This window comes from Gopherus evgoodei, chromosome 18 (assembly GCF_007399415.2).
Source record: "Gopherus evgoodei ecotype Sinaloan lineage chromosome 18, rGopEvg1_v1.p, whole genome shotgun sequence".
Taxonomy (NCBI): domain Eukaryota; kingdom Metazoa; phylum Chordata; order Testudines; family Testudinidae; genus Gopherus; species Gopherus evgoodei.
This window is the reverse complement of record NC_044339.1, coordinates 1,460,785-1,477,857: the sequence shown is the minus strand read 5'-3', so window position 1 is coordinate 1,477,857 and position 17,073 is coordinate 1,460,785. Positions and strand designations below refer to the sequence as shown.

General features: G+C 43.2%; 1 protein-coding gene across 6 annotated transcripts in view; it reads left to right on the top strand.

Moving 5' to 3' along the window:
* USP48 (ubiquitin specific peptidase 48) overlaps positions 1-17,073 on the top strand; it is a 65,984-nt gene that overhangs the window by 12,294 nt on the left and 36,617 nt on the right. For 2 of the 6 annotated variants that reach the window (XM_030537226.1, XM_030537232.1), the window contains exons 10-16: positions 547-672; positions 5,026-5,175; positions 5,312-5,449; positions 11,202-11,402; positions 12,481-12,595; positions 12,919-13,049; positions 14,966-15,037. In XM_030537226.1, coding sequence (XP_030393086.1) covers positions 547-672; positions 5,026-5,175; positions 5,312-5,449; positions 11,202-11,402; positions 12,481-12,595; positions 12,919-13,049; positions 14,966-15,037 — 933 coding nt within the window. The remainder of the gene's footprint in view (positions 1-546; positions 673-5,025; positions 5,176-5,311; positions 5,450-11,201; positions 11,403-12,480; positions 12,596-12,918; positions 13,050-14,965; positions 15,038-17,073) is intronic. The other 4 variants (XM_030537227.1, XM_030537228.1, XM_030537230.1 and 1 more) reach the window with 4 other exon arrangements.

The window sequence follows — 17,073 nt, the reverse complement described above, 5'->3', positions numbered from 1 at the left end:
CCTTCATTTAAAAACAACAACAACTTTACTTTTAAAATTGCAAATATACATTCTTTTTCTGGCAGGCTGGAGATTAAGATAGAATTACAGGTTCAGAAATATCGGTTGGCATTATATGGCCAAATTCTTTCCATCTCTTAAGTCCAGTTAAAGGTGGAAGTTGAACCAACCACTCTGGAATAACTCTTTATTTCCTGCACTGCACTTTGATATTTATAGGTGTCATGCAGTGGGAAAGGACATGTTTCTGTTATGTGCATAAAATGTTTTAAGTTATGTGCATTAAACGATGTTTAAATTCTCTGCAACCCAATCTGAGTAAGCATTAGACAGTGTTATATGGTATAAGGAAATCTGCATTTGTTTGACTTGTACACAGTACGCGGGCCAAACTGTCCATATTATGTTGGAGAAAAGTTCTGGTGAGGTTGGAGATAATGTGTGTATGTTAGGGAGGAATTGAAATGAGATGTGTGATACTCCCCATTTAAAGGAGAATAAATATGCTGGAATAATGTTCATTATTTTTTGGCTTCTGTACCTCAGCAGAGCCTTCTAAATCTCAGACTCGTAAACCCAAGTGTGGGAAAGGAACTCACTGCTCTCGAAATGCTTACATGTTGGTGTATCGTCTGCAAACACGGGAAAAATCTCTAACAGCAGAAGTCCCAAGTAAGTGAACTTGGACTTTTGAAACCTATTCCTGTCAGACGTAGCAAGGCCTCGTACGTCTGTTTGGGCCAGTTCCAGAGGGAAATTAGCACTTCTCTTAAATACTTTTTGCAGCACTGAGTCCAGTAGAATAAAAGCTTACTTTAAATGATCCAGCAATGATTCCAGCAGTAAGCACTCACTCTATAGTACACTGGCAATTATAACTGATACTTACTGAGCAGTCTACTGGTCTTGATACATGCACCAGCAGCGGCTTACTGATATTTGTTACTATTTGACTTGCTAGGTATATGCATAACTTTTTTAAAGAATTAAGTTTTGCAATTATTCTTCCACTATGAAAAATAGTTCCTCGGAAAGTGGAAAGAATAAGAGCAAAAAGGCCATGCGTACCTTTTTATCTGTATATTTCATGCATTTGTGTTGTGTTCTTCTTAACCGTTTGTCTTCCACCCCTACTGTGCTCTTCCCTGTCTCTCTCTAAAAGCCAAGCTGTCTTTTCAGCAGCAGTTTATAGCCCATCAGCCAGTCTTCTCTCATTTTCTTTCACAAAATTATTTAGAATACTGGCAAGTTACCCCAGTTAGCTTTTCACTAAAAAGAGTGGCTTGTCTGAAAGGATATCCCTTTGCAGTTCAAATAACAGTTTTGACACTCTGTATGAAGGAGGGTAAGTTTAAAATTTCACGCCCATAACCACTCCGTGTCCTTGTCCTATCGCTGTTACCACCTGAACTCCTGTAACATAATAGCTGTGAGGCTTTATCATGTGTATTGAAGTAGACCCAGTTGTTAACAGCAGAGTCAGTGCACATATCACAAAATGCTCAGCTGGCCAATCAGAGTGGCTTTGAATAATTAGGGCCCCCACCACATTCTCATTTTAATTTTTAAACTAATTATGTCTAAAAGTTACGCATAAAGCTAAATAATGATGGCTAAAAGATGTCAGTGGTGTATACAGGACCGGCGCAAGGGGTTTTAGCGCCCTAGGCGCACGGCAATTTCGCCACCCCGCGCCCTGGTCCCGTGGCTCCAGTGGAGCTGCCACAGTCATGCCTGCGGAGGGTCTGCTGGTCCGCGGCTCCAGTGCGTCTGCTGGTCCGCGGCTCTGGTGGAGCTGCCGCATTGGTGCCTGCGGAGGGTCCCCTAGTCCCGCGGCTCCGGTGGAGCTGCCGCAGTGGTGCCTGCGGAGGGTCTGCTGGTCCGCGGCTCCGGTGGAGCTGCCGCAGTGGTGCCTGCGGAGGGTCTGCTGGTCCGCGGCTCCAGTGGAGCTGCCGCAGTGGAGCCTGCGGAGGGTCTGCTGGTCCGCGGCTCCGGTGGAGCTGCCGCAGTGGAGCCTGCGGAGGGTCTGCTGGTCCGCGGCTCTGGTGGAGCTGCCACAGTGGTGCCTGCGGAGGGTCTGCTGGTCCGCGGCTCTGGTGGAGCTGCCACAGTGGTGCCTGCAGAGGGTCTGCTGGTCCGCGGCTCTGGTGGAGCTGCCGCAGTGGTGCCTGCGGAGGGTCTGCTGGTCCGCGGCTCCGGTGGAGCTGCCGCAGTGGTGCCTGCGGAGGGTCTGCTGGTCCGCGGCTCCGGTGGAGCTGCCGCAGTGGTGCCTGCGGAGGGTCTGCTGGTCCGCGGCTCCAGTGCGTCTGCTGGTCCGCGGCTCTGGTGGAGCTGCCGCATTGGTGCCTGCGGAGGGTCCCCTAGTCCCGCGGCTCCGGTGGAGCTGCCGCAGTGGTGCCTGCGGAGGGTCTGCTGGTCCGCGGCTCCGGTGGAGCTGCCGCAGTGGTGCCTGCGGAGGGTCTGCTGGTCCGCGGCTCCGGTGGAGCTGCCGCAGTGGTGCCTGCGGAGGGTCTGCTGGTCCGCGGCTCCGGTGGAGCTGCCGCAGTGGTGCCTGCGGAGGGTCTGCTGGTCCGCGGCTCCGGTGGAGCTGCCGCAGTGGAGCCTGCGGAGGGTCTGCTGGTCCGCGGCTCCGGTGGAGCTGCCGCAGTGGAGCCTGCGGAGGGTCTGCTGGTCCGCGGCTCCGGTGGAGCTGCCGCAGTGGTGCCTGCGGAGGGTCTGCTGGTCCGCGGCTCTGGTGGAGCTGCCGCAGTGGTGCCTGCGGAGGGTCTGCTGGTCCGCGGCTCCGGTGGAGCTGCCGCAGTGGAGCCTGCGGAGGGTCTGCTGGTCTGCGGCTCCGGTGGAGCTGCCGCAGTGGAGCCTGCGGAGGGTCTGCTGGTCCGCGGCTCTGGTGGAGCTGCCGCAGTGGTGCCTGCAGAGGGTCTGCTGGTCCGCGGCTCTGGTGGAGCTGCCACAGTGGTGCCTGCAGAGGGTCTGCTGGTCCGCGGCTCTGGTGGAGCTGCCACAGTGGTGCCTGCCCCCGTTGGCGGTCCTGGTGTTTGACAGTAGCTCAGTTCTCTTGTTTCTGTCCGAATGGCCCTGCTGTACCTCGCAAGTACTTGTTACTTCTCTTAATGTAAACAAAGGGTGTAAGGAATGTAAGAGTGCAGGCCATTCACCAATTTTTCGTCTAAGTATTCATGGCCTATCTTAGAGCTTCGAGGAGGTGGGGATTCAATTGGTGAATGGATTTAATACTAATGCCCAACAAAGCACTATACATGAATTGTAATTAATCTTCCTGGGGTACTAGGCATGGAGGTGTTAGTCCTGTTTTAGCGGGCTGGGGAAGTAAGGTGTTAGAGTGAATTGACTTGCTGCAAGTCACACAGCAGGTCCTACTGATGGCAAGAATACACCTGGGGTCACCTGAGTCATGGCCTCTTGCCCTAGCTGCCATGGCATGCTGACTCCTAAGTTAACTGTAGAAGTGAAAGAATTAAGCTGAATGTATTGAACTAAATGTCCCAGAAACAAATAATTTTTTTAGCATCAAGGTTAAATAAAATTAAGAACATTCTATGAGATTTGTGTAGCACCTGTCATGATGGTAAAATGAAAAATATGTTTGAGTTAACGTTACCCAAACAGCTTAGTTCTTAAATTCTAAATGTAGAAGAACATTTCACAGGAAATATTTTGCGCCTTCTTTGTACCATTGCTGTAAGGATGTAGGCAGTCTTCTGTCCTTTCCCCTTGGTCCTCTTTTCACTATTAATTGACTGCTACATCTGTTTTGTGTTATGCCTATTATTGCAGACAGGGGCGGCTCTAGACATTTTGCCGTCCCAAGCACAGAGGGTCCACTGGTCCCGCGGCTTCGGCGGACCTCCCGCAAGCGTGCCGCCGAAGCTGCAGGATCAGTGGACCCTCTGCAGGCAAGCCGCCAAAGGCACCCTGCCTGCCGCCTTAGCGGCAACTGGCAGAGCACCCCCCGTGGCTTGCCGCCCAGGCATGTGCTTGGAGCGCTGGTGGCTGGAGCCGCCCCTGATTGCACACCCTCGCTTATTTTTCCTCCCTTTCCTTCCCCCTTTGTGTGAATTCCCATCATTCCTACAATTTCCATTTCTTCATCTGAAGTATCCTATTTTATTTCACTGGTGACACTAAAACTTCCAGTCACCCTCCCCTTTCACTTGAAGCAGCAGCCTTTCAGTTTCCCTGCCTGTTCCCTTTAATTCACAGTTCTTAACAGTTTTCTGCGCTTATCACTAAACCATGTAGAACCTGGATCACTAAGATTTCATATGTGCCCCCAAATCCTTCTTGCTGGCCTCTCTGGTAGGTGGCATTAAGGATTCTGATGTGCTCCTAAGACTGAAGACCCAGGTTTTCTGCATCTCAGTAGGAAGAATGATTGCTCCAAAGAAATAGAGAGGAACAACTAGGGGACCTGTGGGTTGCTGAGATGAGTGGGAGGCAAGAAATGGAACCAGGGGCCTCAAAGAGTTGTAGGGACATCACTGAAACAGCCTGGTGGGCTCACAGTCTGCAGCACTTCACCATTACAGCTGTACAAAAACTCTTGCTGCTTTTTTCCTTAGTGTGTTTAACAACATATTATAGTACATTATTGGTAATCCTTTCAAACATGTGAAAAGTATTTGTCACGCACCAAAGGTTTTTCTAAACCACTGCAGGTGTCATATCCTCCATAGTAAACTCTGTTAGGCAGTATTAAATCATTTGCATCCCACGTCTCCTTTACAGTAAATTACCCATATGGACACAAATACTGAAATGTAAATATTGTCGAGAAGCAATATCCAGGCACTTGACTTCTAGAAAGACTCTGTATTTCATTATTTGTGTGAGGAAACCTTTAAGCTCAGTGGTTGTTACCATTGTATATTACTGCTCACTGTGAAAATTGGCATAATTGACTTTTAATTTTGGCCATCTTTTTTTTTTTTTTTTTTTTAAGATAGAGTAGGATTAGTGGTAGCTAGTACTTCTGCTTTCTTTCTTTCTTTCTTTCTTTCTCCATAGCTTTTCTGCAGGAGCTCGTCGAGCGGGATAACTGCAAGTTTGAAGAGTGGTGTAACGAAATGGCAGATATGCGTAAACAAAGCGTGGTCAGAGGCAAAATCAAACATGAAGAGGTGAAGGAGCTCTACCAAAGGTTGCCTGCTGAAGCTGGTCTGTAAGATATTCTGGTAGTATTTTATAGTAGACCATTGTTAAGATTAGCACTGTAAATAAATAACTAAATTAATCCTATTTCCCATTTATGTATAAGTTCATATAGTGGATGTTACTCCCCTTTTCCTCGTAGCCTTTTGTGATCTGGTATTTGTGGTAGCTACTGCAAGACTTTGGGCAGTGGAGAAGGACACGGACATCCACTCATTCTCTACCTCACTCAGACTTCCTGCTGCTGTATATTTTAAAGTACCTAAACAAGATTTGGAAGGTGTGAGTTTGAAAATATTAATATAAATTTACAAGTGTTTAATTTTCTGCAGGAGCCTTTGCCCAAAAATTCATTCCTTTTTTCTTCAGATAATCTGTTTGTTTCTAGATCATTAGTGCCACATTAATACATGCTAGCACATGAGTTCATGATCAGAGCGTATCATTAGAAGCTTTTAGATGCTATTGTTTTTTTCCCCTTAGGAGAGAAGGGCTTGTTGACCAACACTTAAGACTACAGGAGAGGATGCATGATCAGTGTTGCCTTTCCCCATACTGCTTTCTGCCACAACCTACTTTCTTCTGCTTATTCGTTTTTCCTCTCTCTCATTATAACTGCCATCAGTGCTGTCTCTCCCTGTCTTTCTCTTTCTTGATTTACTCCCTCACCATCAATGATGCCCTTGCCAGTCACACTCCAGTGCTTTTTCCTTGTACCACTGGGCCCATTTTCTGCTGCCCTATGAACAGCTTAGCTCGCTGTTGATTGATAGCACTGACAAGGAAGTAACTTAGGTAATCCTGCATCTCCAGCTTACTTGCATGCTCTGGTGCTGTTGATCCAAATGAATCAGCAGGTAATAGGTCACACTTTCACTCAACCTTTTGCCAGAAAGTCATTAATTTAATTCTTACAGACACTTGGAAACTCCATGTCAGCAAGTTTTTATCTATGAGAATTCCGTGATGGGGTGGCCAAAATGTGAGGTTTTGGTTTGCAAGAAAATTTTAGTGTTTTGGAATGGAAGCAGATTTTACTGAATTTTTTTTGCAAACTGAAGTCACTCTGAAAATTTCATTTAATAAAAACACTGAAATAGGGTGTTCCAGAATAGAAATATGGGCAATTGACATTCTTGTGAGTTTACCCATTGCCACCACTGCATAGTTGAGGTGAAGCTGACAAGAATATCAGTTTCAGCCAGGGCTCCAGAGGCTGCTGTCACAGAGCAGGGAGGTTAGCAACCCCAAAAGTCCTAGCCCCAGCTGGGGCTCCCAGTGGTACTGCTTCAGAATGGGGAGCCTAGCAGCTGTGAGAGCCCCTGTAACAAATTCAGCAAAACATATCCCTTCTGATAATTGGCATTTTCTGGTGAAACTAAGTTTTATCAGAAAATTTCCAACCAGCTCTCTTCCAGGAGTCACTCTGCCCAGAGCTTTGTGTGTCCCATGAATAAGTTGTCACTGACTGATTCTTCTCTCCTTTCCACTTTTCACTTACTGCCTTTTTCACGTCTTTAAATACTAAAAGTTTGATTTATTCCTTTCTCTCCATAGTTTTCCATGGGGTGAGGGTACAGATATGTGCTATGGTTACTTTATATAGACAGTATTATCCAAAACACGTCTCCTAGAAACTTTTTCAGTAGTTTTCAATTAAGATTGCAGCTCCTTTTTATAAAAAGCGCAAGCAGACTGTGATATTTCAGTTTAGTTCATAAAATACTTTGGCCAAAATTTTCAAACTTGGATTCCCAAATTTAGCACTTGATTCCAAATTAAGGCATCTTAGTACAAGGCCTAACTTTTCTTCCAGAGATACTGAGCACCAGCAACTTTGGGTCAGTGGGAGCTGCATCTAGAGCTCGACACCTCTAAATATCCAGTCACTTCTGTTCAGATTTTTAACTTTAAATATCCAGATTTGAAAATTATGGCATTTATGCTTAAAACTAATGAAAAGCTGTGAAGTGAAGGCAGGTGTTCACCCTGGATTCCCCACTGTTGGATCCATGCTCTGAGTGTACACCTCTACCTCGATATAATGCTGTCCTTGGGAGCCAAAAAATTTTACCGCATTGTAGGTGAAACTGTGTTACACTGAACTTGCTTTGATCCCCTGGAGTGCGCAGCCCCTCCCCCCCGGAGCACTGCTTTACTACATTATATCCAAATTTGTGTTATATCAAGTGGCGAGTTATCAAGGAAGCGGTGTATTTTTGAAGTGCCATTGCTAAATCGAGGATGCTGGGGCATTCTCTTCACAGATATGGGTCACTTTTGGAGAACAAGAATTACAAGTAATTTCCTGTTACTTTGGCTTTCTAAACATAATTAGAATAGTTTGCTATTGGTGATATTTATTCCTTATATAAATGTTCATATGACAGGTTTCCAAACAGTGCGCACTCATGCTGCTTACATTTTGTAAATCAGGTTGGTGGTCCAAGTTTCTCTTTCAGTTGCATTAATTGGGATTTTTTTTGTCCGAAGATGTCCTATTAGAAATGGTTTAACTGAATCCTCCAGAGATTGTGGCCATGTTTTATGTACAGTGAATACAATATAGCCATAGTGAAGCTTACACTTTTTCAGATAAACCATATTTATGTAGAATCATTTCCTGAGATGTAGAAGCTGCAGATTGTGCTGAGGCCTAAGATTATGTGTTTGAGGCCTAAGATTATGAAACATCCAGTGTTCATTACAGTACGTAAAGTATTTGGTTACAGCTTTGCTGTGCCTCTGTATATGAAATGTGAAGGATTGTTTCCCCATATTCACTTTATAAATGCAACTGGCAGTGGAAATTTCAGAAGTGGTATTGATGCATCAGCCAGGTGTATTTAATTTCCTGACCTCTCCCTCTCTCTTTTTCTTCACCCCCCTACCCTGTTAATTTTCCAATATTCTTTTAGAAATGCCAGTGATTATCTTTTCAGTATTGACTAGATTTGGGGTGCAGAAGTAAAACTTTGCTCAATATGTAATTAAATCTATCTTAGAACCCAAAGATGATTGGCACTAATGGAAAATAAGAAAAAGCATTGTTTGAGATCAGTGTTTTGCCATTGTGGCATTTCACAGCAGTTTGTTAATTACATTTCCAGTTGCTTTTTCTGTAAAATTCCTGGTTATACAAGTATAGCCAGGCTGTTTTGGGTTACATGTGTCATTAGTGTGACTTTGTATCCAGATATTTGACTCAAGTATTTTATATAAAGCCGTTCATTCCTTCTAATGTCTGTGCTGGTATGTCTGATCTTCCAGAAATTGCACCTGTGTATTTTGTAAATGTGTAGAAAAGCATTTCTTGTTTAAAAAACAAAACAGAAATTGCTACAATCTTAAATTGTTAGTATTATGAAATTTTGAGTCAGCTTCTCCTTCAATATAAGTTTTTAATGTGGGGTCTGTGCTTTTTCTGAATGCTAATTTTTGACAAATTTCCTAGACTTTAATAATAATAATAATAATAATAAAAAAAAATTGCTTGGTATTTTCATGGTTTCCTCCTTACAGCCAAATCTTGCATCATTACTGTGACATCCTGTTGCTCTCGAGTCTATTTTGATAGTTGGTTGTCTACTTGGGCAGTATAGATTAAGAATTCAAATATCAAAAATATTTTTCCAATCGAAATGCAGAAATTGAGCATTATTTTAAATCTGATAGATGAAGCAAATTTGGTGAAGTAGTTCCGATTTATTATTTAATTTGTATTACTATAGCACAGGGGTGGGCAACCTGCGGCATGCAGGCCAAAGACGGTATGTGAGCCAATTTTTAATGGCACACTGCTGCCTGCTGAGGTCCCAGCCCCACTCAGCCTCCTCACCCACCTCTCTCCTGTGGGGGCAGGAGGCAAAAGCTTGGTCCTGTCGGCAGCCAAGCTCCCCTCTCCCCTGCTTTTTCCCCCAGTGTGCTGCCTCCTCTCCGTCCTTGTGCTGATCAGCTGATGGCCCTTGCCAAGGGGAGGGGGAGTGGAGTTGCAGTGCGCTCACTGCTCCGGGGAGGAGGCAGAGAAGAGGTGAGGATGGATGGGGCCCTGGGGAAAGGGATGGAATCGGGCATATTCCCTCCAGCTCCCTTCCATGAGCCGCTCCTGGCAGGGGGCTGGGAGCATCCCCACGAGCCGAGCACCCCAGCCCTCTGCCCTGACCCCTGCACCCCACACACATACCCAGCCATCCTACACCCTGACTCCTGCACCCTCTCACACACCTCCAGTCCCCATTCTGACTCCTGCACCCCCCACAAATACCGACGCGCCCCATGCCCTGACTCTTGTACCCCCTCCCCACATTCCCACCCCCACCTTGAGCACCAAACGGGAGCTCCTGCACCTGCCCCCCTTCCCCCCCGTCCCACCTGCACCCCCAGTCTGGGGTCTCAGCCTGCTGCCAGTCTGGGGTCCCAGCTGCTGGCCCCTTGCCAGCTGGGGTCCTGCAGGCCCCACTCAGCCTGCTGCAGAACTAGGTGAATAGAACCCCAGGCTGACAGCGGGCTGAGTGGGCCGGTGGCGTAAGATCAGCATTTTAATTTAATTTTAAATTAAGCTTCTTAAACATTTTGAAAATCATGTTTACTTTACATACAACAGTTTTGAGTTACATAATATAGACTTACAGAGAGAGACCTTCTAAAAAACGTTAAAATGTATTACCGGCACGTGAAACTTTAAGTTAAAGTGAATAAGTGAAGACTCGGCATGCCACTTCTGAAAGGTTGCCAACCCCTGCTACAGCACCTAGGAGCCCTAATCATGGGCCAGGCCCCCATTGTGCTGGGTATTGTACAGCCACAGAACACAGACAGTCCCTTGTCTCAAGACTTTACAATCTAATGTAAAGAAATAGCACTCTGCCTGATGAATACATGCTGTAGGAAGCAACCTGTAAATCCAGGTTAACTTGACTGATACTGTTGATAGCTTATGATATTTAACAAAAACTTGTTCTGGGAAACATGTATCATTAGAAGTTTGATGTCAAAGCTGTTCAGAAGAGTGAGAGGTTCAGTGCTTCAACAGTAACATGAACATACAAGGTTCTGTTTTGGAAGCAAAACACCTCAACAATCTGTATTTGAAAAATTGGCAGCATATCACATGCAAGCTTCTATTTGTCTGTTATATAAGCAGTAGATAAACTTACTCACTGTAGTTCTAGTTAGGGTTAACTGCTAGCATTCATCATCTAGGTTCCCCTGATTTCTTTTAATGTACTTTAAGCACATAGGGGTTTGCGTGTTGTTTTAAGACATCTAATTCTTTATAATTGTATCCTGTCCTCTTATGACTTTCCTAGTTAGTGTATCTGTGCTGTGTATAGCCGTGTCAGTCCCAGAATATTAGAGAGGCAAGGTGAGCGACCCTCGGAGTGCCTTTCCCAGGCCTGAAGAAGAGCTCGTTATAACCTTGAAAGCTTGTCTCTCACCAACAGAAGTTGGTCCAATAAAAGATATTATCTCACCCACCTTGTCATTAGTAGTTAATATATATCAGATACACTAACCTTTATTACACTCCTACATTATTACTTTAAACTTCTAATTTACATGTTTACCTCATAATTAAGGAAAACAGACTTTTGAATGGAGCATTTAACTTCTCAAAGTAATATATTGCATTCTCTCCTAATTTAACAGTAGGAAGATTTTTCCTGTAATGTTCTGAAATAAAATAAGCTACTGTAGCCAGTTTGAAAATGTTGTCTGGCTTCACTAGCCAGTTTCCTATTTGAGTTTAAAATGATACTTGTCTCAGATGTAATTTCGCACAGCTGTTGACTTCTAGAAGGGACACCATGATATAAAACTACATAGTTAACATCAGAATTGGCATGGAAACAGAATAAAATGTTTGGAAAATATTGTATAATGGAAATCTAACTTTTTTGGGTGAAGATTCCCCCACAAACTTTTTAATTTAATAAAAGTACTGCTGAACAGTAGAGTAATTTTAAAATGTGATCTCTTGTATCATGTACTTGTGGTAATGTACAGGTTTGTTTCTGTTCACTTTTTTCCAGGGTGCCCGTATGAGTTTGTCTCTCTTGAATGGTTACAGAAATGGCTGGATGAATCTGCCCCTCCCAAACCCATAGATAACACTGCATGCTTGTGCTCACATGGCAAATTGCACCCTGATAAAATATCAATTATGAAGAGAATATCTGAGTATGTTGCTGACTACTTCTACAGGAGATACGGAGGGGGGCCCAGGCTAAATGGTAAGATTAAACTATAGTATCTGGATATAAAGCACTCTCACATGGCAAGCTTTTTTGGGGATTTAAATTTTTGTATATTGAAATTTTGTTTTGCATCCTTTGTCAATATAATGTAGCTTCATCTTTGGCCAGAATAGCTGTCCTGCTTGTATTTTTCCAGATGGCTGCTTTTGAGAGCACTGCTTAGTTATGGTCAAGTACATAGGCTGACTAGGGAACATGAATGGTGGATATATTTCACATCTTGATTCTGCTTTGTGCCTTGAAGCAGTTTTGTTCAGTCACTTAAAAAAAAAAAAAAAGTACATTTAGGTAGAAACAACTTGAAACGTTAGTATTTTAAAAAGTTTCATTAAAGTAAACTTTCTGTACAATAGCAAAACTTGTATAAAGATCCTAAAATTGGGGAGTGGTGGAGATTCTGGGCCCATTATTTCTACAGATGCTGTATAGGCAGTACCTCGTGTATTGTCTCATTCTCTACTGAGAAGAGCCAGTGTTTTGGAACCCTATTCTCAGAGCAATGAAGAAGTGAGGGTGTGCTAACCAAGGAGAGAAACTGTCTTCTTTCACTTGCAGATTTTCCCCCAAGCAGCCCAGTACCTAGAAAGTATATTTATAGTGTGTATACACTGCATGTTTACATACTGTGACAGGTGTTTTGTGAATGGTAAAACTGCTGTTGCACATTTCTGAACTGTCCTTTTTAAACTCACGGTTTACCTAGGTCTACACATATTGCTGTTTTCAAGCTTGTTGTAGTAAATATAAATTGTTAATATCAGAAATGCAGATTTGTGAAACTGAGGTGATGAGAAATGTTGATGCTAAAGGAACAAACACACCCTTATAAAAACTTACTACAATTATATCTAAATTTGGTCCAGTTCAGCTGTTAACATATATTTCCATCTAATTCATAGGTAGTAGAAAATGCCACTGTCAGTAACTACATTAAGCCTACTTGACTAACAGCACCTCCAAATGGTGATGCCTGCTCTTGCAAAAATCTTAATTTTGTTTTTAAGTGTAGCAGTAGTATTCTTGTAACACGGTGGTGTCTTTTTTGTTTCTCTAGTTAAAGCACTTTGCAAGGACTGTGTGGTAGAGAGGTGTCGAATACTACGACTGAAAAACCAATTAAACGAAGACTATAAAACTGTCACAAACTTACTGAAAATTACAGTAAAGGGGTACGTGGTGCTGACACCTTCCAATGTTTGCATTGCACAAGTCTATTGTCAGTGACGTTAAAATCTCATTTAAAAAAAATTAAATTGTTTGCAGCATTGTAGCCATGTTGGTCCCAGGATATGAGAGAGACAAGGTGGGAGAGGTAATATCTTTTATTAGACCAACTCCTGTTGGTGAGAGAGAGAAGCTTTTGAGCTTACACGTAAGCTTTGGGACATGAAGAGCTGTCTTTCATCAACAGGAATTGGTTCATTCTGAGCCAATAGCTGTAAATCTAAGTTATGGTTTGTATTGTAAGTGTTAGTCTTTTTTTTCTATACAGTAATGATGGATTTTGGGTTGGAAAGTCATCCTTGCGGAGTTGGCGTCAGTTGGCTCTGGAACAGTTAAATGAACAAGATGATGATGCAGACCAGAATAATGGAAAAATGAATGGAGATGCACAAAACAAAGGTAGCTGTTTAAAACCAAGCAACCCAATTTCTTGCACTACCTGATAAATAGATTGGATGTTCCTATAGTATTGATTAAGCATTCTAGCTGTTCTATTTAGTTGTAGGGATTGTTTTGAGCAGGTCTGAATATACAATAGAACCTCAAAGTTACGAACTGACCAGTCAACCACACATCCCATTTAGAACTGGAAGTATACAATCAGGCAGCGGCAGAGTTCTCCCCCTACCCTCACCCAAGATAAGCAAATACAGTACTGTTAAACAGAAACTACTAAAATAATAACGGGATAGCAACATTTTTCTTCTGCCTGTTAAAGATCAAATCTGTATGAAGTCAATGTTCAGTTGTAAACTTTTGAAAGAGCAACCATAACGTTTTGTTCAGAGTTAAGAACAGCCTCCATTTCCGAGGTGTTTGTAACTCTGCGGTTCTACTGTAGTACAAAGGAGCATATATTAGTTCGATATTTTGAGCAATTTCAAAAGCAGTATATACTTTTGAAGAGAAAAAGTTTTCGGCAGGTCAAACTCTTCCCTCACTACACCTATGTAATCCCACTAAGGATGTAAATAGTGTTTTTAAAAAAGTAACTGTTCATTAAAATTGTATTGGTTAAACATTTATCTGTTAATGAGTTCACAACATAGGTACGGTAACTAGGGATGCGAGGGGGGAGGGGAAGGGGGAGCGGTGTGTCCTGCAGCACCCTCATGTTTTTATATGGGGTCCTAGCTGCTGCCCCTTATCCAAACTGAGATGGGAAAGGGGCCAAGGCTGGGGGCAGGCGCGGGGCCAGCAGGCAAAATCCCGGGCACAGGCACAGCACATTAGGCATTTAAATGTTAACTCAGTACATAACCGATAAGCATCAGTCTTATTGGTAAACTGGTTAACTTTTTACATCCCTAACTCCCAGTTAAAACTGAAGGTAGAATCTGGCCCTGCACTTGGAACTCTAGGCCATGTCTACACTATGGGTGCTATAACAGTACAGCTACGACACTGTAGCTATGCCACTGTGGCACCGTAATGTAGATGGTTCCTTTAGCGATAGAAGGGTTTTTTCTGCGGCTGTAGGAACTCCACGTATGGTAGCTAAGTTGATGGAAGCATTCTTCCATCGGCCTACTTGTATCTACACTGGAGCTTAGGTTGGCATAGCTATGGCACATAGGGATGTGAATTTTTCACACCCTCTGAGTGCTGTAGCTGTGATGTAAAACAACTTTCAAGTGTAAAACAGGCCTCAGTTGTCAACTGTTTAGGTGCAGTCCATTTTATTTTCCCCTGCAGAGCTAATGGAATGACTAGTAAAAACTTTCCTTTGTCAAAGTAAGCACATATTACTTTTTATTACTTCTGATATTGCCCACAGTGTTGTAGGCACTTTCCAAAACAGAAAAGGCACAATCCTATCTGCAAGTTACTCACATTGAAGCCTTCCAGACGGAGTGGTTCTTGGCCTCATTTGAAGCCATTGTGGAGCAGCAATGGGGACATCTGGTTTGGATCAGACTCCTCAAAGCAGAGGGCTGACTAATATTTTGCCTGTAAGATTTGTGTTCCCTCCACTCTGATCTGGTGGTAACTTTTCTTTTAATTCTGATCTGAGCTATTTGGGAGCAGCAAAGAGCCCAGGTGTTCTAACTATAATGAATGCTACCTTTTGTAGTCTCATATAGAAGATAGCCTTGCGCTCCATGAACTTTAGAGCACTCACAATATATTGTAATGCACAATCCTGCGCTGGTACTGGAGGAATGGGCCAATAAACTTAAAGGCATATTGTTGAAGTTTCCTCAGTGTTAGAATTTTGCAGCAATTTGAAAAGGAAGCAAATTGTTACAGTTCCTCCAAAAAATCAAATTCTACTACAGAGAGCTTTTGTGCAATCTACTTTTTGTTTTGGTCAGATGAGTCAACCGAAGAAAAGAGGGAGGAGGAAGAGGAGTTAAATTTTAATGAAGACCTTGTTTGCCCACATGGTAAGTGTGTATGTAGGGGGCAGAACTGAACACGTCGTATTTGGATGACCCACCATTTACAGACGGATCTTCCATATTTCTTCTTTAAAACTCAAGATTAACTCGGCTTATTTAAGTTTATTTCTGACTTACTTTGCTTTTCTTAAATGTTTATCGTTTGATCTTGAGCTGTGATCGCCTCAGATCTCGCTAGCTAGTGTGATGTTGGGATAGATTTGATGGGAGACCTACAGGGAGAACCTAGATCAGTGATACTCATTTAGGTGTACCCATAGGCTGATTTGAAAATTTTATGACAAGAGGCAGGCCATTGTCAGAGAAGACTGACAAAATAAACAAACTAACGTCTAGCTGCCAATAAAGACCTTAATTGTAATATAAATATTAATATTTTTTATCTTTTAACAAAGTTTATAAATCAACATTATTGCCTGTGTTTTTGGCAATCTAGTGGAAGAGGTGGCATCAGTGATATCTGGCAAGCTTTGTGACAAGTGGTTTGTAGGAGATAAGGGCAAAGCATATGCACTGGTGAAGATGCTCATCTGTAAGGTGATTGTGGTGTTATTTTTTATAATGTTCATGGTAGAAAACCCATATTCACAGAGGTATGTTGATCCAAACATTGTTAAAAGATGGCTAGATTCTGGCTATTCTGAAACTGGGCAGCATATTGAGTCCAGAAATCACAAAGTCCTACTTCTCTGAATTTTTACTTCAAGAACATCTGAGCTCTGGAGCCTTCCAATTTCTAATTCAAAGGCACCTTCATCACCTGAATCAAGAGTGTTCTTTGTTTCAGCGGAGACAACAAATGGATCACGAACAAATAAAAGCAAATCCTTTGGAATTTTAAAACTCTCTGAAATCGAATTTGAAAAGTTTTGATGAGATTTTTTTTTTTTTAGGAATTCTTGCATTTTCATTGAAGTTTCATCTCATAGACTCGTAGGTCAGAAGGGACCAACATGATCATCTAGTCTGACCCCCTGCACAAGGCAGGCCACAGAACCCTACCCGTCCACTTCTATAACAACCCCTAACCCAGGACTGAGTTATTGAAATCCTCAAAATTGGTTTGAAGACCTCAAGCTGCAGAGAATCCACCAGCAAGCGACTCATGCCCCACGCTGCAGGGGAAGGCGAAAAACCTCCAGGGCCCCTGCCAATCCGCCCTGGAGGAAAATTCCTTCCCGACCCCAAATATGGCGATCAGCTAAACCCTGAGCATGTGAGCAAGACTCACCAGCCAGCACCCAAGAAGGAATTCTCTGCAGTAACTCAGTTCCCATCCCATCCAACATCTCCCCACAAACCATTGAGCAGACTTATCTGGTGATAATCCAAGATCGATTGCCCAAATTAAACTATCCTATCATAACATCCCCTCCATATACTTATCAAGCTTAGTCTTAAAGCCAAATAAGTCTTTTGCCCCCACTACTTCCCTCGGAAGGCTGTTCCAGAACTTCACTCCCCTAATGGTTAGAAACCTTCGTCTAATTTCAAGTCTAAACTTCCTAATATCCAGTTTGTACCCATTTGTCCTCGTGCCTACATTAGTACTAAACTTAAATAATTCCTCTCCCTCCCTAACATTAACCCCCCGATATATTTATATAGAGCAAGCATATCCCCCCGCAGCCTTCTTTTGGCCAGGCTAAACAAGCCAAGCTCTTTAGGTCTCCTTTCATAAGGCAGGTTTTCCATTCCTCGGATCATCCTGGTAGCCCGTCTCTGGACCTGTTCCAGTTTGAATTCATCCTTCTTGAACATGGGACACCAGAACTGCACACAATATTCCAGATGGGGTCTCACCAGCGCCTTATATAACGGTACTAACACCTCCTTATCCTTGCTGGAAATACCTCGCCTGATGCATCCTAAAATCACATTTGCTTTTTTAACAGCCGTATCACATTGGCGGCTCATAGTCATCCTGCTATCAACCAATACCCCAAGGTCCTTCTCCTCCTCTGTCGCTTCCAACTGATGCGTCCCCAACGTATATCTAAAATTCTTATTATTAATCCCTA